This window comes from Cynocephalus volans, chromosome 12 (genome assembly GCF_027409185.1).
Source record: "Cynocephalus volans isolate mCynVol1 chromosome 12, mCynVol1.pri, whole genome shotgun sequence".
NCBI classification, from domain to species: Eukaryota; Metazoa; Chordata; class Mammalia; order Dermoptera; family Cynocephalidae; genus Cynocephalus; species Cynocephalus volans.
Window position 1 is genome coordinate 27,681,717 of NC_084471.1, and position 23,842 is coordinate 27,705,558.

At 35.8% G+C, this 23,842-nt stretch overlaps 1 protein-coding gene across 2 annotated transcripts in view; it reads left to right on the plus strand.

The window, feature by feature from the left end:
* NTN4 (netrin 4) overlaps positions 1-10,360 on the plus strand; it is a 94,599-nt gene extending 84,239 nt beyond the window's left edge. For both annotated transcript variants that reach the window (XM_063075405.1, XM_063075406.1), the window contains exons 8-10: positions 761-829; positions 3,870-4,040; positions 8,937-10,360. In XM_063075405.1, coding sequence (XP_062931475.1) covers positions 761-829; positions 3,870-4,040; positions 8,937-9,073 — 377 coding nt within the window. In that variant the 3' untranslated portion in view covers positions 9,074-10,360. The remainder of the gene's footprint in view (positions 1-760; positions 830-3,869; positions 4,041-8,936) is intronic.
* Positions 10,361-23,842: the final 13,482 nt, after the last annotated feature.

Below are 23,842 nucleotides of genomic sequence, written 5' to 3' on the forward strand. Positions count from 1 at the left end.
AAGGCATTTTGGAAGTCTTCCATGGGGCCTGGCAAATCTCTCACACATAATAATTGTAATACATAATTTCAACTGTTGGAAGAAGATATCCTACTTATTCTTCAAAGTCTTTTTCAAATCCTCTTCAGCCACACAGTCTTTTCCCATTTTCTGAAACATATGTGATCCTCCCACCCAAGTACACTGTATCTCTCTTAGACCACTTATCATTTTTTATACACTTGCTTTATTTACCTTACTGAATTGTAAGCCTTAAGGCAAGAACTGCTCATCTTTATATACTCTGAAGTATACAGCACCATGCCTTGCACATCATAGGTGCTCAATAAATACTTTTAAAATTAGATGACATTACCTTCAACAAAATGTCCAATCATTTTATTTTATTTGACTTCTGTTGTGATAAATCTTAATTGTAAAAAGAAAATTGTCTTTTCTACAGGTTATCATTCAGTTGTTCCTTTCATTATCATGAAATATTAATACTGGATTGTATTTACCACAATGTCAACTACAAGTATTAAAATATATCATTATTTCTATCTTGTATATTTCTTTTAGGTCAATACTTTATTGGATGATAACTAATTCAATTCAGAAGGTGATTCTACTTTTTTTGAGTGACTTTCATGTACTCATGGATTATGTTGTATGATTCACTCAATGCTTAAAAAGTGTGTTACCTGGATTTACTTGCTGGACTTTTTCTTTCTTTCTTTCTTAATTAATAACTAATGCCTTTTTTATATACTTTCTCTAGGTAAATGTGAATGTAAGGAACAGGTTTTAGGAAACTCCAAGGCATTCTGTGGAATGAAATATTCTTATGGTGAGTTTGAAGTCCTTGAATGTTTCTAAAAACCTACTCAAACTATTTTGAAATGGAAGGCCTGGCTGATGACATTCTAAACAAATCAAAGTATTCCTCTTATTTGATAATACCAAATACAGTATTCTGGTCTCGACCTAGATTTTCGTAATATAGATGGGGTTGAATGTTCTGGTGAGGACAAGATGTTTGTAGAGCAAAGCCTGGATTATAGTACTATAAGGAAAAGTGGCAAACAGCAAAAAGAAAAAGTCATGATAATCCTTTCTTATGGACGATTCTCTCCTTACTCATCTAAAAGAGAGGTCTCTACCCACTTAAATGATTCTTGTGCTAGTTTGCCATGTGGTAATACTAAGCAGAAATCAGTTTAAGGTAGAGTATTAGTCAAGGTTCTCCCGAGAGACAGAATTAATAGAATATGTTATAAATACATGAGAGGGAATTTATTAAGGGAATTAGTTCAGGCAATTGTGAAGAAAAATCCCACAATAAGCCGTAGGCAAACTGGATGCCGGTAGCGCGGTTCAGTCCAAATCTGAAGGCCTCAAAACCAGGGAAGCCAATGGTGTCTTTGGTGTAAGTCCTGGAACCCAAAAGTTGAAGAGTCTCGAGCTCTGATGTCTACGGACAGGAGAGAAGAGTGTATCGCAGCTACAGGGAAGAGAGTGGTTCATCTTTTTTCTCTGTCTTTTGTTCTCTTCAGGACCCCAGCTGATTGGATAGTTCCCGCCCACATTGAGGGTGGGTCTTTCCCACACAGTCCACTCAGACTGTCATACTAATCTCTTCTGGAAACACCCTCCTGGACACACCTAAAAAAATAGCTTTACCAGGTTTCTTGGCATTCCTTAATCTAATCAAGTTGACACCTAGAATTAAGCTTCACAAGTAGTATTCACAGTGGTTAAGAGCACAGGCTTTGGACTCAGACGTTCTTGGGTTTGATTTCTGGCCTATTGGATGGGCAACTTAACCTCTCCAAACCTGTTTCCTCATCTATAAAATAGTGATAATGCCACTTTCCTCATGAAATCAGATTTTTGAAAGGCATGCAGCACATTATCTAGCACATTCTAGATGCTTAGTAAATGGTAGGGAGGAGAAAGAGGATATATATTTACAAGGCACTGAGACTAGCTGTCCACCAGGGTCTCTTCCCTGCCTACTCTGTATACTCTAGACTCCTCTTTCAAATACTAGGAAAATAGGTTATAAGAAAAAGGAAAAATGGCACTGCCCTAAGTAGAGACTGTTACTATCTTCAAATTCTGAATGACTTAAATCCTAATACAGGATTAAATATATTAAGATACCCTGTCTTGCCAACATATTCTTGACTAGTGTCTGAGAATTTTTATTGTTCCATAATTTACATGGCTTGAAATGTGCATTACAATGAAGAGAAAATTTTAAGTCCTGATTTCTGAAGCCAAGTGTTTAGGTTCTTGATAACATTGTATTTAATCTCATAAAATATTTTTTAAAAATAAATGGTAAAGACCTCATAAATCTTATCTAAAATTACATGCACACTTCCCTCTCTTCACCTCCCAACTTAGCCAAATAATGGAAGAAAGTTTTGAAATGTATACTGCCCAATAAAGGAAAAGGAAAGGCAGTTTAGAGGAAATAGCATTTACTATCAAAAGCAAAAAACATGACAATTTAGTCCAAAGTTAGTTCAGTGAAAATATCAACTGGTTCTCATTATCACATAGATTTGGTAGCTCTCTGACTGAATTTACAAGTAAACAACTGGTCTTTTGATAGAACTGTATTAATTTTCTACTTAAGAGAACTTGAATGTTTTTAATGCTGTAATGAAATAGTTGGCCTTATTAAGTGGAATACACCTAGACTTGGAAAAAATTGGTTTCCCCCTCCCAATCCTCTGGCTTGATGGAAAAAACACTTGATTTGTTTATTCTCTTAACACATATGTATTGAGCGACAGTAGTGAACAGACAAGGTCCCTGGTGTTTCTGAGTTTATAGTCTAGTGGAATAATAATCGTTAACATTTATTGAGCATTAGCCATGTGCCAAGCTCTATACTATGCATCCTTCATTCATGTATTTAGGTAGTCCAAACCCTACCTCTAACCAACCAGTCATGTGAACTTGAGCAGTTCACTTAATTTCTTTAAACTTGCTTCTTCATACACAAAGCAAGACTAGATGAGCTTTTAAGACCCCTGAGAAGTCTAAAAATTAATGATTCTATAAAGGCAGCTGTCTGACAACTATACTCTCAAAGTATGAGACCAGCTAAGACAGGGTTCTCTCGTTGCACGTAATCTTCCACCAATATGTAGATGAGCCAGTAAGAACTTTCCTAATAGTACAGAACATTGCATCCTAGTGTTCCTTAGATCTACTTCCTTCCTCATCCCAACTTATTTCATTACTTAATCCTCAGCCACATACATTTCATACGTGGAAGAGCATAACAGATTCATGAGTTGTGTAGAATACTGGATCTTTGTCATCATGTAGAGGGACAGCTTCTCTAACCCCAGTCAGCCTGCATTCTACACCAGGGGAAAAATACTAAGTAATCAATAATATTCTTTAATCTCTTTAGAATATGTAAAATATATTCTGGCAATAACATTTTATTTTCTGTCATAGCATTATAAACAGGTCAGTCATAAAGTATAATATAATCAGAATCTAAATAAAAACCAGAATAGCAATTCTACTTCCTATATTTCTTCTTACTATTTAGATTTAATAGCTGAATGTATTTAAGATTATATTTGCATTAGGCAAGTGGCTGACATTCTCTTAGCATGGTGATATGGAAGGGAATAGCAGTTGAAATTGCCTAAGAAAGAAGATTATAGTTAATATAGATAAATGAGATGAAACCAGTAAAAAAGTCGAAGAGCTAATGATGTCTAAAGCAAATTTCCACGTTCTTCTCACTGATTCACCTTTCCATTATACTTGGAAATGCATATTTAAGTTGTTGTTCAAACTTGAAAAGATAATATGAAATTATATGCACTTTGACTTTTGGAATTTTGTTGTTACAGTGCTAAAAATAAAGATTTTATCAGCTCATGACAAAGGTTCTCATGCTGAGGTCAACGTGAAGATAAAAAAAGTCTTAAAATCTACCAAATTGAAGATTTTACGAGGAAAGCGAACATTATATCCAGAATCATGGACTAACAGAGGCTGCACTTGTCCAATCCTCAATCCTGGTGAGCATTAGACTTTTCTATCTTAATACCTACCTTGTCTCTGCTGATTTGCTACTTGTTTTACATTCTCTAAACCACAACCTAAATAAACTCAGCAGGAGCACCTCTCCTTGTCACCATCTGGATTCTGGGGAAAATCCAAATGGAATTCTTTGAACTAACATCAAAAAGTTATTTCCCTTCCATGTGCTCTATAAAAGTAAAATATTTTAAAATTCAGCAATATAATACTTTCTGTCCTAAAAGAGAAATCTCAGATTGGTTCCAGGTGCCAGCTGCATAGAGAGCACTTTCATGAATTTATCTGCCACTGTTTATCTGAAAGCTAGGTCCTATTACAGTAGAACCTGTTCCTAAAGGAAGTTCAAATGCAAAAGTCCATCTGTGCAAATATCAAATTCATTTTTACTATTGCATGAGAAGCATCTGTTTCTCCTGGATAGGAAGCAAGTTCTCATCATCTTGTTTTTCATTAAATGATCATTCTGGTTTTAAATTAGAAACAGCAGAAACAAACAAAAAAGTCAAATTTTAAAGAAACTTGGAATAGAGGAAAATTTGATTTGCACCTTAAAATGTCACAGCAGAGGTGGAGACAAGCAAGTGAGCACAGGGGTTCTTGCCTGTACGAGTCTGCAAGTACACTCTTCATATTGTGTCACAAATTGCTTAATTTTCTGTTTCCCTCATTAAATTTGAGGATCGGATTAGGATTTTGATCCTAGTATCTTTAGTACTTACCATTAGTACCCAGGTAATGGTAACATAGTAGGTTCTAATAAAACAAATAATAATTTAAAAAAACACCGTATTTCCCTGTTTATGTAGTCGTCATCTGTGTCTTAATGCCACTGATGAAACAGGTGCATAATTTGTGTTCTGGATCTAATTCCCTCCCCATGTAAGTCTAAGAAAACACAGTTATGTTAATGAGAAATCTTTTGTGGTATTTGATTAATAAATTTGAGAGAACAAACAGAGAGAAAGAGAGAAGCATCAATTAAAATATTCCCTCAATCTAAAAGTGATACAAAACTTGACTTTTTTCCTACTGTTGACGAATTTCTCATATGCTTTTTTACCCCTTCACTATTTTATTTAAATTAAATTTTAATAAGGAATAGAAGAAAAGACATTTTAAATCATAAAATATAAATAAATATAGTTTCAAAGAACAAATTGAAGTAATAAGAATCTTAGACTTTGAATACAGGAAACTAAGAATAATTAATTTAAGTTCTATTTCCCAATGATCTGTGCTCAGGGGCTCTTGTAATCACTTCTCTACTAGCTTGGCAAAAGAAAAAAAAAGTCTGCCCAGTTTTTTAGTAAGACATTAAAAACAAAGGCTTTGACCATCTGAGCCACCCTCCAGGAAGTGAACTATACTTCCTAATCAGGTTTGTGCCAAACAGTCAAAGAATCAACTGAATTCATCACAATTGAAAACATAAGCGCAATTATTCAAAGAATTCTTGAAAACATGTTTACTTGATTTGAAGAAAAGACTGGGAGCTGCCAAAGCAAAACCAGACACACTTTCATTTTACTTTGTTTTTCTGTTTTTACAAGTAAGTTCAATAGCTAAGGCCAAAGAAAGCTGATAAGAAAATTCTGAAACCTTACACACCAACTTGCTTCCTTTGCTACTTTTGAAAAGGAGTAATCTCTGCAAACTCATGCATTCATTTTTTCGTTTGTTTGTTTGTTTTCCTGTTTTTTTTTTGGTGGCTGGACGGTATGGGTATCCAAACCTTTGACCTTGGTGTTATAATATCGCTCTGTAACCAACAGAGTTAACCAGCCAGCCCCTAAATTCATTCATTCTTAATTCATGCATATGTTCACTCATTCATCAATCATATATTTTAAAATACCATGACTAGCACTAAAGTATCATGTTTTCTTTTTCTATGGATACAAAATAAACTTTGGGCCCTCACACATGTAGCAAAGTAGATGTGGAAAACACAGTGAAAGGAAAATATAATGTAAATGCTAATATGAGATGTAAAAGATAACATTGTTTTGCATGTTAATTTTTTGTATTATGCTGCTCCATAATTTATGGATTTATTTAGTATCATTTATATCAGTTTAATGTATATTTATACTCTGATATGTATTAATGGTAAAGTCCTGTAGTATTTGTTCTATTTATAGTTTAAAATAAATTCATTTAAAATGCTAGTCTTAATCCTGAAGTTTCTTAAAATTTGTTTATTTTTAAATGAGGAATTTATTATTTTAGACATTATACAATATTAAGACTATTATATCTTTAGTCTGTTAATTAAATATTGGGATTCTTTTTCATGCAGAAGCTAATATTATCTTTTAAAGAATATAAATACCTTATAGTTCATTTTACATTGTGGTCTCCAGTATTTGAAAACCATGTCAACATTTTCCTTTTTCTCTTTTTTTGAAAACACCATGATAGCTACTTTTAAGTTTAGGGTTGGTTTCTTTTAATAATATTTTAAATAATCCTTTTATTATTATTAAAGTAATACATGTACATTATGGAAATTTAGGGGAAATTTTTAAATTTCACATTTCTACCCCCAGAGATCATCTCTGTCAATATCTTAATGCAAATCCTTTTAGATCTTTCTTTATGGGTACATACATTGTATTTTTTTTAACCAAAATGCTTTATTCAGTTAGTAAGCTTGACTTTCAATTTTAGTTTATTTTCATATTTTCTAATAATTCAGAGAATATTCCTATATCCCCACTAATCCCAAAATGTCCTTTAGAGTGGTTTGTCCTTGCCAGTATTCAATCCAGGATCACACATTGTATCTAGTTTTTCAGTCCCTCAAGTCTCTTTTATTCTAGCACAGTTCATTTTTTATGACTTGTTGAAAGCAGGCCAAGCATCCTTTAGATTATCCGATCTTCTACATTTGTCTGGTTGGTTCCTTGTGGTGTTGTTTAGCTTGTTTCTCTATTACCTGTATCTTCTGTAACCTCTAAAGAAAAGTTTGATTGATCCAAGATAAACATTTTGTCTACAATCTGTTACAGATGTTGTATACTTTGTGCTGAATCACATCAGAAAGCACATAATACCTGGTTGACCTACCATCAGTGTTGCTAAACTTGACCCTTGGATTACAGTGAGGACAGTCTGATCTCTCCACAGTTTTCTTTTCCTTTTGAGACTAGAAAATAGTAAGTGTGGTGTTATTTAGCACTGTATAGACAACCAGTTTTCCATTAACCATTTATTTAATGATTTTATCACCAATTGATAATCCCCACCTGAATCAATAATTTCACTAGAGTTTGAGAAATGGATGCTTTTCTAATTCTGTTTAATTCCCTTCATTTATCAGCTGACATTCTTCTATAAGAGGACTTTCTCTCCCTAAGCTGAGCTGTTAGGTTGCCGTGAAATACAGTTCTTACTGTAAAGGCAGGATAAATGCTATGTTTTTCCCCCCTTTAATTTCCAATTTTCAAAGTAGGGAATGGTTTAACAGCTGCCTCAAAACATGAAAAATTCGTTTTTCTCTGGCTTTGTCTTTTTCAAGGATCATTTTGGAATTACGGATTTTTGTTGTTTCGGTGTGTTTTCATACACACAATTATTATGTTTCTTGGTGCTCAAATTATCACAACTTTGACAAGTTATAACCCCTTTTTGCTAGCTTCTGTGTGCTTTTTAAAAAGACTCACATTAATCTTTGAAAGCTTCTTTGTTTTTCAGTATAATAAGATGCCTCTTGCTCACCTTATATCTTCCTGTCCTGGACCTAGAATAAACCATTCTCCAGGAAGTCTTGTTTTGTTTCATTTTCAGTGAGACATGTTATCATGTTATTAGAGACCGTAGTATGTTTGTAATAGGTGTTCATTAGTACTGAGAGAACATTTTTTTCTAGGTCATTTCAGTGAATGAACAAGAAATATATACATATTTAAACTATGAGTTTAAATAAATATTTTCAGTTGAATTTTAACATCTAGTGTTTTCACTTAATTTGGTTTTTAAAGTATATGTTTCTTTATCTTATATCGGAAAGTTTTATTTTATGAACATAATTATTTGCTCTATTCTATAATATTTTTTTTTTAAAAATTGTTTCTAAATGCTAAAATTGATAATATTACATTTACTGAGAGAGATTATCATATTTCTTTTTGTCAATGTATAGGTAACGAGACTATCCTTTCATTTTTTTGTGTGCTTGTTAGCCAAAATTTGTTATTTGAGGCCTGAAAAGAATTTTGAATTACCAGGTCAGCAATAGATCTGGTCAAGACTCATAATTTGTTGGGTTTTTTTTTTTTTTTAATGTATGACAAACATCGTATATTCCAAAAATACATCAACTTTATATAGAGAATATGTGTTATTTTACATAATCCTTATCTCTCTTCCAATATGTTTTCCCAAATTGTTGTTTTGTTTTATAAAATCCTCCTTAGTATATACTACCATACATAGTGAGTCTCCAAGAAAGACTGATTTATAGCAGTATGTAAAGTGCCCATAGAATCCTCACTTCTTTATCATAGAGGGTGGTATAGTCCAAAGTGAAAGTTCTAGAATCAGACAGACCAGAGTTTGAGTCAGGGTGCTGCTACTTACTGGGAGTCACCAAACAGGTTTCTTAACCTTGCTGAGCCTCAGTTTCCTTATTTGTAAAACAAGAAGAAAAATAATACCTACTTCACAGGGTTCTGTTCAAGATTAAATGAGATAATACAGTAAAGCACTTAGCACATAGTAAATGCTTATTAAATGTCAGCTGTTGCTGTGTATTACTTCGTTTAACCATGAATACATAAAACCATGAACCATGAGTTTCTGAAACTGCTAAAGTCATATCGCCCCCTTAAAATAGTATAATAAAAGTAGCACCTAATTTTATTCTCTTTTAGGTTTGGAGTACCTTGTAGCAGGACATGAGGATGTAAGAACAGGCAAACTAGTCGTGAATATGAAAAGTTTTGTCCAGCACTGGAAACCATCTCTTGGAAGAAAAGTCATGGATATTTTAAAAAGAGAGTGCAAGTAGCAATAAAGGTATATAGCACATAATGGCACTTCTCTATGTACAAAACACAGACTTAATGGAAAGGAGCCCTCAAAAATGAAACTGGAATTTTAAGTGCCAAAATGTATAGAAATGTTCCAATGTGTGGGCCTTGCCTAACCTATCACTCTAAGCCCGTGTTTAAATACAGTTTTGTTTCATAAAGACAAATGAAAAACCCTGTGCTGTTATTTGTTTTCTATAGGACTGATTCTGCAATTTATAACTATTAAGAATATTTTAATAGCAGCATGATATTTAGCAGTAATCCATTAAGGGCAGGACCTCTAACAAGGACTCCTCCCAGTTTTGGATATGTTATTTACATTTGATGCTACTTTAAGTAATTAATGAAATTTTTAAGGAATCCCCAACCCTACTATCAGGAAAGGTATTTCTTAAAAAGAGCCTTCTCTTGTGTGTTGTGTATGAACTTTGTTCTGTGGGATGTGTTAAATAGAACGTCTCCACATGTATATAGCATTTTCTTGTATAAAGCACTTTACTACCTACCATTTGTATTGTGAAAATTCAGAGACTGCTGTTGACAGAAAAAAAAAGAAAAACGCATGTAATAAAACCTACTGAACCAGAAGCACTACCACTACACGTGGACAAAAGTGACAATATAAAGGAAGTTGTACTATTTAACTCTGAACACTTGGAAAAACTATGTGAAGATGAAACCTAAAAGGAGAATATGCTTGTATGAAGTCTCAGCTTTGGGCTAGAGATTAAATTCCAAGATACTGGCCATAATGAAACTCTTTAAAACACTAAAGAAAAGACTTTAAAATAACAAAAGAAACCATAAGTATAGAAATATGCTTGGATAAAGGGGAAATGGACCTTAAATTTTAAAAAAACTCATTTATTTGCAATGCACTTGTATACACTTCAAAAATTATTGTAGACACAGAATTTGTTATATTTTTGTGTTTAGTATTTAAACCTGAGCAGTTTTCCTCCTTGTCTTTATTAACAGTATATGGTCATTATATTTACCCCTTTTTTAACACCATGTATGTGATACTTCACCAAATTACAGTTTTTCATTATTATTCATCTTCTGTACCCATGCATAACTACTATACATAGAGTTTCTTCTGTACTTGAATATAGAAAATATGAACACAGTGCCATAGATTAACTTCACATACGAACATATTGTTTTCCTGAGGTCCTGTGGACTGGCAAAAAATATATATATACTGCTTTGTTCATTTGTTTTTTATTTCATATATGTAATAAAGAAATATAACCTCCTGATTTTTGTCTCCTGATCACCTCTTTCAATGGTGCTAAAGATTACCTTCTCATAATGAGGGAACTTAAATCCAATTTCTTAAATTAAGAAAATCAAACAAGGGCCTTGTATTTCTATTCTGCTACTCTGGGGTTTTGGAATGGAGTGGAAGCTAATTAAGATGGGTTCAGTTTTGGTAGACTTTGGATATGAACTTTTTTCATCAAGTGAATTGCAATTTTTATATTACATTTAACTTTTAACTAATTTTAAAAGTAATAAAGTTTTATTGTTGAAAATAATGGGAAAAAACATTTATACTCTGACCATCCTGCAGTATTAGCCATTAGCATTTTAGTGTCTATGCTGTAGACCATTTTCTATGTATGTACATACCTTTTTTATAATTGAAATTATATTATACATACTCTTATGAAATCTGCCTTTTCACCTGTAGCATGTCTCTCTACTTCCCTATTCCTAGGAGGAATGCTATCTATTAGGGTTATCATTTACCAGCAACTTATAAAACATGTTGATAAGTATATCATACCAAGAAAAATATTTTAAATACATCAGATATAGAATTTTCCATTTCACTTTATTTAAAATAACTATTACCCATTAAAAAGAAGAGTAGAAATAATGGCTATTTTTTTTGAAGAGTATAAAGATGTCTGTAAAACATTAAGTGGAAAAAAAATGTGAAACACTACATAATTAGCCCACTCCCCGAAAACACATTTATTGTATATATAGTGTTTTAACAGTTCTGAAAGACAGACAGATTATAGCAGTATTTGCCCATGTAGGGGAAAGAAAGAGGGAGATTTTCCCCTTTTATTTTACATACATCTATACTGCTTGACTTTCCCTGATGATGTACCACTTTTGTAATTTATTTTTTAAAACAATTAAAATTTAATCAATTGTTTTTAAAGTAAGTTCAAGTAAAATCATAACTAAAAGTTTAATTTCACCTACTTTACCAAATTGTTGGGCCTCAATACGTATTCCCAGTCCTCTCTAACTATAATCTTCTTCTTTCAAGCACCTTTTCTGGTAACATTAAAAAAAAAAAAAATAGGTCACTGTTACAATCACTTCTTAATGTCTTGATTCTCAAATCACTTGCATACCTTCCACTGCAGTTTTTAAATTTCCTATGAGCATCATTTGGTTTCCAAAGTGAAAAAAAAAAGAAAAACCCTATGTTCCCAATTTGTAAAAGTAAACAGCAAAACGGAGTGTAAGATGGCCTGCTCATGACCCCATTCCTGTTCCATCATTCCACCATACTTCCACACTTCTATCTGCACTTTCTCCTCCTTAGCATTTTCAAAATAACTGTCTCAGTACTAAGGCAACGGTCAAATAAAACTTCCATCTATGGCTTCATATGAACATGAACACTTCCTTCAAGAGCCACTGGGAAAGTCTCTGCCCCTAGAGCTTTACTCCATATACCTTTGGGCTTTTTTAGTCAGATTAGTTGCATAAGCTCCGCATACCCTATCTGTGTGATTTGCCTGAGGTCAACACAGCGCATGCCTTATTATGACATCATTTTCCCTGTAGAAGAATGCTACTAATATTTAGTATGTGATGCAATGGAAATTCTCAATAATAGGATAATCTTTTAATAGTGTCGCTAAATGAGGTCAAATCTGTGGGGATATGACCACGAGTCAAACAGCAGTGTCCATCTGGCTATATTAAACAGAGAGCAAAGACTATTATGAGTAAACATAATTCTTTGGGACACTTTGGGTTCTTGCAAAACAAATCCTTTTCTAAATAATCAGACATGTATCAACTTTGAAGGGTGGGAAAAAGAAGTTGAAAATGTCTTGTGCTGGCCATCCCTTTGGAATGCCTGGGAACAAGAAGAATGAGCCTCACCTGGGTGCTTAGTTTGGTCAGAGGCGCAAGGACTGAATTGCTTTTGTGCTCATTGTTTCAATGATAAGCAGTCCCCTAACTTTATCTAAGAGCCAAAGTTACTAACGACTTATTTCCCACAGTTTGGAAGGAAAATATTTATGAACAACCTCGGTTTTGCAAGGGAGATTGGTGGTATGATAAAAATGGAATCGAAGCAAAGGGGTGTGCCTTGCATGACTTTTTTTTTTTTTTTTTTAATCTCTCAGAGAATAAGTTCTCTGAAAATACTTTTTAAAAAATGATGCCCTGGTCCCTACCTTCCTACACTTTCACCAAAGGAATCTAAACACTTCTCTACTTTTTTGAGCATTACTGACTGTGTTTGAAACCTGTAATTTTTTAAATGACAGATTCTCAGATTCCTTATTAGTTCATATAAGCTGAATAACTAAAAAGAGCAGAATGTTAGTCGTGAGAAAGAAAGAAATATGCACTGGGCCCAAACAGATATTTCCAAAATGTGAGATACTTGTTCCATTAGGAGAGGGTTTTAGTAAATGCTGAATACATCTCCAGTTTCTTAATATGTAGTCAGAGATGGGTGAACATGTTCAAAAGTGTGACATTAATAATAAATTGATGTATAAATCCCAGAATATCCAAGGTTTATTAGGCATAGTCAAATTATACTGTGCTCACCTGAATAAGAGGGAACAGCAGCCAGACAAGGAACCTTGCTTCCCAGAAAGAAAAACAAACACTATATACAAATTTTCACAGTATCAATTAAAAGGTCTGCCCAGAAACTCCCTGGAATCCTCCTTCTCAGCCAGGACACTACCAAGGATTTCAAATTTGGTGAATAAAAATTAAGAAAGATAAAAACGATAAAAAAACAACAATCAAGGGTTTACTATAAGCAAGGCAATTTTCTAAGTGTTTTATATATGTTATTCTCATTTCATCCTCCTAAGCACCCCTAAGGTCTATGCTATTATTATTTCCATTTCCCAGATGAAGAAACTGAGGCACAGAGAGTGTGAACTCACTGAGTTCATATTTCAACCATTAAAAGGGAATTCTGGCATTCAGAAAGGAGTCCATGTGAGAGAATGCCAACTGCACCATTTTCCTCATTGGCTGTTTCTTTTAGATCCTAGTTGAGGGAAGAGCACTGAGGCTCAGTATTTCTCCCAGTTCTCCTTTTCCACACTTCAAATTATAATGTATTCCATTATTTCACTCTGTGATGATTTTCTACTCTCTTTCTTATTGTTATATTGCAATTAGAATAATGCTGCTTACCATAATTCATATTAAGATAAAACAGTAATAGTCTCTTTTTTACCTTTGCTCTTATCCTCTTGGTCTGGTTTTCTGAGGTCCTTTTGGGCAGAAGGTCTGTTTTTGCATTGATCAATAATGTTTCTGAATGAGCTACTGTTAAATTTAACAACATTTCAAATCCTCTCAGCTTTGACTTTTGCTGTGTACAGAAATTCTGCAAGATGAATCAGAAGGAATTATACCAGAGAGAGACAAAGAAATAGGAAAAAATAGAGAATGTAGGCACTTTGTCAACCAAGGAGACGGAGAAAAAAGGAAACAGAGGATAAAGATATAAGAGAAAGAAGGAGAGCAACAGCTGGAAAAGGTACCATGTGGTTTGTTCTAGTGAGAATATGCAACTATTTCAAAGTAAAATATGCTCAGTCAAACAATCACTCCATTGCTAGACACCATGATTTATGTAAGAGATTTCTGAGTATTTATTACAAAATTTTCCCATCTAATTCTCTTGCTGTTAGTCATGACCGAAGAGCCAGAAAAGCAATAGAAAATAAAATAATACAGAAACTTTAGGTAATGGTAATTAGGAAATTAGGAAGTCAATTAGTTCTACCATATATTGAAATAGAATTTTTATTTTATTGTTTACAGAGTAGTCAACAAAACATTGAATATCAGTAAGTATTGCCTAAAAGTCTTTTTAAATATGGCATACTCATCATAATAATGGTTATCACTTTCACCCTTATTATGTGCCAGGTGCTATGCTAAACTTTACATGGATTATCTCCTCAAACCTCACATAACAGCCTTGTAAAGTCGGTAATATTATTAGCTGAGGGCCAGAGTGGTCAAGTAACTTATCCAAGGTCACTGCAGTGGATTGATGTCCCCCCAAAACTTAGTCCCCACGGTGACAGGGTAAAGAGGGTGGGAAATCCTATTATGATAATTGAAGGTGGGGCCTTGAAGAGGTGATAAGATTGCAGGACCATGTTGTAGTGAATGGGTCAATAATGGTGGTAAGGGGTGTGTTGGGCTTTAACAGGAGAGCATGACAGTCTCTCTCTCTGCTCTGCCATTTTCTGCCATGTGAGACCCCAGCAGTGCTGTAAAGCACCACCAAAGAATACCCTCACCAGATGTGTTCCCTGGACTTTGGATTTCCCAGCCTCCAAAACTGTAAGCAATAAATTTTGTTTTCTTGCGATTACCCACTTCCAAGTATTCTGTTATAAGAGAAAGAAACAGACTAATGCAGTCACAAAGCAAGTATTGGCGAAGCTAGCATCTGAACCCCAATTTACCTGCCCTTAGAACCCATATTTCTAACCTCTATGTTCTACTGAAGACTTTAAATCAATGATTCTCAAATAGTAAGCATAAAAATCAGCAAACATGGTTTTTTTTTTTTTTTGTCGTTTTTTCGTGACCGGCCCTCAGCCAGTGAGTGCACCGGTCAGTCCTATATAGGATCCGAACCCGCGGCGGGAGCGTCGCCGCGCTCCCAGCGCAGCACTCTACCAAGTGCGCCACGGGCTCGGCCCACAAACATGGTTTTTAATGCAGAGTCCCAGGTCCCTACCTCAGAGTGTCTGTATCCCAAGGCCTGGGTGGGGACCAGGGAGGGACATTTTAATAAGCACCAGAGGCATCTCAGATATAGGTGGTCTATAGTCAAGACTTTGAGAAACACTGCTCTAGATACTCTTATAGAATAGTCTCAACAAAGCTATAGAATTATTCATTAGTTCTGTTTCTACAAATGTTTCTCCCTCTGGTCACAAATCTACATGGCCTTCTTCACAAATGTTATTTTATGAATAACAGAATCTTTAGTCCTGTTATGGTTACCCAAGAACTAAGACAGTGGGAAAGGGGTATAGAAAAGATATCCCTCCAACAATTATGTACCCTTACTTCCTAACCTGACCTTAAACTGAATTGTGAAACACCTAAATTTGTCTTTGACATTTTAACTCCTCTGTCCACTTTGGGGAAATCTTCTCCCAGGTGCCCATCAGCTTCATACTGCTCAGAGTTCATACTAAGATGCTGGACACAACTCTAAACTCCCTTCCTTCCGCTTAAGCAGTGTACTTACTTGTCAAGATGCTACTCTTGACCAAGAGATTGATCAATGGATAAGATAAAATAAATCATTCTAATGAGATACTTTCCTGTTTTTCCACTTCCCAATTTCCCCCTAACACAATGCTTTATTGACCCAAAGAAACCATGCATGTCTGCAGAAAATTTTTAATGGGCGATTCTAATCATGGGAATTTCAGGCACTGGTGGCAAGCCAGTGGAGGAGATATTTTTGGTCAGATGTGCCTTTCAATGCCTCATAAATCAGGCTGCCTAGGCAGCTTCCTAATTCCCTTTAGGCAGTGCCAGTCCTGCTCACGCACTCAATTGTACCCCCTCAGAGTCTTAAGAAGAAAAGAGAAAGGTGAACAAGAAGTGACAGAGGAAACAAAAGCATGGGGGATGGCCTGACTTTCCCTCTCTCGGAAATGAGGATTCAAGCCACAAATAAAATAATCTAAATCTACACAGACTCCACACTTTCTTTCCCATTCCTGTAAATGAAAAATAAAATCCAGGATAACATTTTCTTTGATGGGTATAAGGAGAAAAATCAAGGAAATGTACACAATTTGCATCACAGAAAATAGAATTTCTTAACATCAGAAATGCTCCTGTTACACGCATGAACATTCTTCAACCTCTTGCACAGAGACTTGCCTGGCAGTAACCTTCAGTGATCTAGTGAGCTTTTGATAACAACTGAGGATACACAACTGGAAATTTTTATCAGCATGTTCTCTGCCTCTTATAAATGTTACACTAAACAGTTTGAAGCAAAAATACAGTGAACACATTTTTAAAACAACACTTACAAGTACACTTAATTTGCATCCCCCCAAATTGTACAGGTTTCACAAAATTCCTCCGAGAAGAAGACTAAGTTTAGGAAAGACCCCCCCACAAGTTTTCACTTGTTTGCAGATATTATCCTACTATGATTTAGTAAACACTATTTGAGAATTAGTATTTAAAGCCATGTATTGGTCACAGTTGGTTTTTCAGGATTTAATCTCTTTATGAAATGTATTCCTTTTTAAACAGAAAATCACACACATGTAAAAACCAAACAATAAATACCCTACAGCATGAAAAGTGATTAATAATCTATTTTTGTGGCAATAAATAGATGTCTGCCCTTTCTAAGTCTCTCATTGAATAGATCGTCCATTATGTAAATTCTTTACTGAATATATGAGGTTTAGGGAAGAATAGGAGTAAGACCAGCATTTTCAGACTGCCAAATACTTGTAATCATTATCTCAATTAAACTTCAGACCAAATCTTCTACTACTTTTGTAATCTTCTACTACTTTTGAAGTAGGTATTGTTACCTCATTTTATAGATGAGGATCATGAGATTAAGAGTAGTAAAATTACTTGTTCAAGACCAGACAGCTAGTAACTAGCAGGGCCGTGTATTCAAAATTGGGGCCCATCTGATTCCAAATCCTATGCTCCTTCAAGTACCTAATGCTGCTATAAAGCAGTGAGCTCCCTTCTCAGCATCATTTGTTGGATTGTAGATCTTTGTTCATTAATTTAACACATATTTCTTACAACCCTTCTATGTGGTAGGCACAGTTTTAGGTTCTGGGGATACAGCAATGAAGGGAAGGACCTTCAGAAGACAGCTATAATGATCCCTGCTCTTTCTCCACATTGTTTATCGAGGGATTATTTATTGAGTACTAGATACCATAAATTTTTCCATCACTAAGGGAAAATTCAATACAATTGACCCCATCATCTTGATTGTATTGAACACGATTTCCCCCCAGATGATTTGAAGACAATAAATGGCTAAATTCTCCAGAGTAAAAAGCTGTTATAATTGGATAATGGCCATAAAGCAGGAGTTTTTGAGATACACTTAATGCCTAGAGGGAAGCAGAATTCTTCCTCCCACCACCCATTACAGAGCTGACAAAGTTCTGCTCTGGGATGTGCTCACTAATTTTCCTGTTGGCTTTAAAGATGTACAACAGCCCTGTCTGACACCCATGCGTGAGAAAGTCAGATTTCCCCACCTGCCCTGGTGGTCATGGAGCACTGGCTGGCCTTGCCCCTAATAAGCCTGCTGGGGGTTCCTCAGCTCCCATCATGGTAGCTCGGGAAGATTCATTTGTCTCTGTGAGAAATAACAGTGACCATAACAGAAAAATTCTAGGCATTCTTTCAAGCTGTTGGGAAGTTCCAGCACATTCCAGCTGTGAAAGAATTTAAGTCCCTCCACTCATGTCAAAGCTCCAGTGCCATCCATATGTGCTTCGTACATTTAATAGACAAAAGCCCAGTAATTTACTCTATAAATTCTCTTCCTGCCTTATTTATCATGAACTGCAAGCTGATTCTACGGGGAAGTCAACCTGGGATTTACTGAATTATCCTCAGACTTTGGGTAATGACAGATTACAGAGGTTTGAAGATTCTCACATTAAACATTGCTATACCAGAGCACTGAGCCAATCATTTGTGACATGAAGATTTCTGCAGAATGTTTTATTACTTAAGCTTCAGAAATCCACATCCACAACTACTTATGGCTGACGTAAAGAGAAGTCTTTACTCCTTTCAGAGTCGAGAAAGCCAAATGTTCTTTTGGCTTTTTCTAGGCCCAACCGCATCCTCCAAATCACCCCTGTGTGCATCTCCCCACCCAGCAAATTTCAAACTCATCTATGATTCTATTTAAGAAGACTCACTTCCTGCTTACCACCTAGCTCTTCTTTGCCTACTTCTTTCTCTATAAAGGAAGGGAGAAGAATAAAAAGAAAAACAAAAGAGGTTGCTCCAATTTTTCCTAAGGCAAAGAAAAAAATTTCCATCATTAAGAAGTGTCCCTGAGCAGCTTCAACTGGTACAAATTTAGGCTACTGTTACTAGGCATCAAAAACAGGGACCTTGATCACATGGCAAGGATAGTTATTACACTCTACAAAGAGAAACTATTCTTCACTGTGCCACAGATTCAGCATTTATTTCCCTTCATATAGAATGCATGTGTCCTCATTCCAATAATTTAGAATGGAGAATTAAGGGGTAGAAGAGGAGGGGACACTAATACTCTAGCAAACAGAGGTCTGATTGGGGAGATAATACATACAAGCAGTAATACAAGGGTACTTCAAAAAGTTCATAGAAAAATGGAATTAAAAGATAATATGAATCTTTTCATGAACTTTTTGAACTTTTCCATGAACTTTTGAAGTCCCCTTTGTATGTCACATTAGAAGAAGTGCTATTAATGAACTATAAATAAGTGCTCAGGAAGCCCTGAACAAAAAACTGTAGAAGACATTATAGAGAAAGTGATTTGAATTGCGTGTATCATCAAATTTTCAGCTTCCTAATTTCACTAGGCAAAAGGGATAGAACTCCATACCAAGGTTCATAACTACTGAGATAACCCAGATGCCCAGACTCCCCTGAAATCCAAATACTGTTGTCACTGAGATCCGCCTTATACGTGCTACCTTCACAACAATTTGATGCTAACCTCTGAGGCAGGTGCTATTACCATTTCCATCTTCACATGAAGAGAAGAAAGCTCAAGTAAGTAACTAGGCCATTGTATGACAGATAGTGACAGAAGGAATGTACAGCCCAGGTCTGAGTCCCAGAGTCTGTGCTCTTAGTCATCCTACTAGAGCATTTCTTCCTTAACACATTTCTTCCTTAACACATGCTCTTGCAGTCTGCAGAAGCAGTCAACTCTTCTGGTCCCCCTGAATCTCTCTCTTTTTTCTGATCCTCTGGATCATTTGCTGGAATGACTCAGGAAATAAAGCCTGAGACAATGAACTAGGCAACTCGCCCTACAACTAGCCACCACCATCAAGAGAAGATTCATCATCTCCATTCTCCTCCCTACTAAGAAATTATGAGTGTCCTTCAATCTTTAAAAACAACAATCTCTGAATGGAAGTAATGCTGTCAACATGGCCCTGTTATCTGGTAATATACCCTACAAAACAAGCATGAGTGATATTCTGATTGCCTGAAAAGGAAACAAACATTTTGGATAGCAATAATAGTAGGTAACAGTTTATAATAAAATATTTGTTTTCATATATAGTCCGTTCTCTTTCATTAGATTATACAAGCTCTTTGAGCCCATTTGCATTGTTCACTTAGTATCCCACATGCACATAATAGTGTCTGGCATATCACAGGTGCTTAAAAAATATTTGTCCAATGAATAAATAGGTGATATCTTCAGATTAGAAAAGCATACGCAACTCCCTTTTCTTTATCTATTCAATCATTCAACAAACATTTACTGAACATCTCCTGCAAAAAACAGCATAGTGTAATGGTTGAGTATACAGAATCTAGACCCAGACTGGGTTCAAACACTGGTTCTGTCACTTACCAGTTGTGCGACCATGAACTAGCCAACTAACCTTTCTGTATTTTAGTTTCTTAGATGGTAATGTGGGGAAAATAATAGTACTTACCTCACACGATTGTTTTGAGGATGAAGTGGATTATAGGCAAAATATTTAGAACAGTGCCTGGCATAATAATAAATACTAGGTATCTGCAATGAAGATGATGAAGACAATGATGATGATGATAACGACATGCCAGGCTATCAAGGCGCTAGGGATACAAGAGTGAAGAAGGCAGACAGGTCCTTACATGCATGTAACTTACATTCTAGTAGGAGAAACAAACAATAAGCCTACAAACAAATCAGTAAAATAATTTCAAATGATTTTAAACACTGCGACGGAAAAACTCTTCATTGCCATTGAGAAACTGACACTGAGACAGAGTGTTGCATGTGAAATATTTATTAAGGAGTGTCTTTGTGATTGACGTCAGTGGAGAGGAGAAGGAACTGGAAGTGGATAAAGAGAGAAGTTGAGCTGCAAAGCAGGCCCAACAGTAGCCGCAGCCAACCCCACAAGTAGTGCAGAAGTGGAGTGACCCTTCATGATCATCCCAAGTTGGACTGAAGTGGACAGGCCTTTCTATACCCCATTGGATGTGGGCCACTCTAGGAAGGGGCATGGCCTTGGGTACGTCAGCTCTCTACAGCTGAAGCAATCACTAAGCGGGTTGACAGCCGAAGACTGCCAATAGCACTCCCAGCAGCTGGGGCAATCAGGCCTCCATTGAAGGGGTATCAGGAAACCCAACACAATATGCATTCTACCCAGCAAATATGAGAGGAGGTAATATTTAAGCTGATATCTATACGGTGAGAAGGCAGCAGCCACGTAAGTAGGTGAGAGAAACATTCAAGGGAATAGCAAGTGCAATGTCCCCTAGGTCAGAACAAGTTGGGAATGTTTGAAGTGCATACAGCAAGAAGATCAGTGAGGCCAGAGGGTGGCATAAAATGAGGTCTGAAGAAGCCAGCAGGGGCCAGAATGTAAAAACCTTGCAGGAACTTGGATTTTATTCTAGGTAACAACAAGTACCAATTCGAGGGAAGTGGCATGATCTGACTTACTCTTTAAAAAAAATAATGTTTATTTGTACATATTTGTGGGTACAATGTGTTGTTTTAATACATGCATTGATACTGTACCTTGATTCACTTTGGGTAGATAGCATAGTTTTGTACCCATCAATCCACCACTTTCCCTCCTCCCAAACCAAACCCTGTCTTCTCCCAACCTCTGGTATCCATTTTTGTACTCCCTACTTCTATAAGAACCCCCCCCCCATTTTTTTTTTTTAGATTCCACGTATGAGTGAGATCATGCAGTATTTGTCTTTCTGTGCCTGGCTTACTTCACTTAACATCATGTTCTCCAGTTCCATCCATGTTGCTGCAAGTGACAGTGTTTCATTTTTTTGTAGCTGAATAGTATTCCATTGCATATATGTACCACAGTTTTTTTTTTTTTTTTTAAGTTTTATTTTGTCGATATACATTGTGGCTGATTATTGCTCCCCATCACCAAAACCTCCCTCCCTTCTCCCTCCCCCCTCCCCCACAACATTGTCCTTTCTGTTTGCTTTGTACCACAGTTTTTTAAATCCATTTATCTGTTGATGGAAATTTAGTTTGATTCCATTTCTTGGCTATTGTGAATAGAGTTACAATGAATATGGGAGTGCAGGTGTCTCTTCAAAATATTGATTTCATTTTTTTTGCATATATACCTAGTAGGGAGATTGCTGGTCATAAGATAGTTCAATTTTTAGTTCTCTGAGAACCCTCCATACTGTTTCCCACAATGGCTGTACCAGTTTACATTCCCACCCACAATGTAGGAGAGTTGTCTTGTCTCTGCATCCTCATAAGCATTTATTATTTTCTTTCTTTTTGATAATAGCCATTCTCACCAGAGTGAGATGATATCTCATTGCAATTTTAATTTGTATTTCCCTGATGAGTAGTGATGTTGAGCATTTTTCCTGTGTCTATAGGCCATTTGTATGTCTTCTTTTGAGAAAAGTCTGTTCAGGTCCTCTGCCCATTTTTTAATTGGGCTGTTTTTGTTTGTTTTGTTTTGTTTTGTTTTTTGCTGTTGAGTTGTTTGAGTTCCTTATATATTCTGGATATTAGCCTCTTGTCTGACATGTAGTTTACAAACATTTTCTCCGATTCTGTAGGTTGTCTCTTCACTTTGTCGATTGAGTTCTTCACTGTTTTTAGTTTCATGTACTCCCATTTGTCTATTTTTGCTTTAGTTGCCAGCACCTTTGTAATTTCGTTCAAAAAAGCACTGCCCACTCCCATTTGTATAGCATTTCTCCTATATTTTCTTCTAGTAGTTTCATAGTTTCGGTTTTTAAATTTAGGTCTTTGATCCATTTTGAGTTGATTTTTTGTGTGTGGTGAGAGATAGGTGTCTAGTTTCACTCTTCTGCATGTGGATCTGCCTTACTCTTTTAAAAGATCCCTCTAGCTGATATTTGGCGAATGGATTGAAGAAAGGACAAAAGTGAAAACAGAAAGACCAATTAAAAGGTTACTGAAGTTTTCCAAACAGGAGAGGGTATGTCAGCACGTCGATGAAGACAGAGCAAAGTGGCTGCATTTATATGCAGTGCTCTATAGGAAAAACCGCAGGGCTTGCTAATAGATTAAATGTCAAAGGTGAAGGAAAGGAGAATCAAGAATGACTTCTAGTGTTCTGGTTTGAACAACTGTAAGGATGATGGTATAATTCACTTAGATAAGAAAAAGTAGATTTAGGGTTGAAAATAAAAATTTTTTTGGTTTGACATGCCTGTTAGACATTGAGTGGAGATGCCAGGTAGTCTGCTGGATATACAAGTCTGGAGCACAAAAAAAGCAAAGTCAAAGGTTAAAGATCTATATTTGGGAGTCATAAGTAAATAGGTGATATGTTTATTTGCTATTGCCATGTAACTATTCCCAACACTCAGTGGCATAAAACAACAGCAATTTTATTTTTGCTCAAATCTGCAGATTGGCTGAGGTTCAGGCTAGGCATTTCTGCTTCTATCTTCAAGTCTATGGGTCACATGGGCAGCCCTATTCTATATGCCTCTCATCTCCCTGGGACCAACAGGCCAGCTAGGCAATGGCAATGGCAAAGGCTCATGAGGAAAGAGGAAGTATGCAAGGCTTTAAGAAAGATCTAGGCTCATGATACAACATTACTTCTGTCAATCTATCATTACCCAAAGCAAGTTACATTGTCCAAGTTCCAAGTCAAGGGCAGAAGAAGTATACTTTGCCTATGATGATACCCTGGATATAGGAAGTGGGAGAGGGGATGAAATTAAGATCAATAATGTAGTCTACCACAGATGAGATCACCCAGAATACGAATGTAGGTAGAAAAAGTAATTGGGCCTTGGACAAATCCCCAAGGTACTTTACCATTTGCCAATCAACTAGAAGAGGAAAACTAGCAAAGATTTAGAAAGAGCTGCAAGTGCAGTTGGAGAATGATCAAGAGAACATGAACAAAATAAGAGAGAGCAATATTTCAAGAAAGAGACTGTCAAATGTGACTGAAAAGTTAAATAAAATGTGAACAGACAAATGACTACTTGGTCCACCAATCACGGTTTTCGTTTTTTTGTTGTTTTTTTTTGACCGGTAAGGGGATCGCAACCCTCATCACACTCACCCGAGTGAGCCACAGGGCTGGCCCCAATCAAGGTTTTCTATGAAAGGACAATAGGACAGGTGAGAGGGTAAGACCCTGCCCTCTCATCTTGGGTTCTCAGACAGCAAGAAAGCAAATGATATGAAATGAAAAATAAAAAGACCATTCTGTCCAGAATAGTAGGATTAGGAT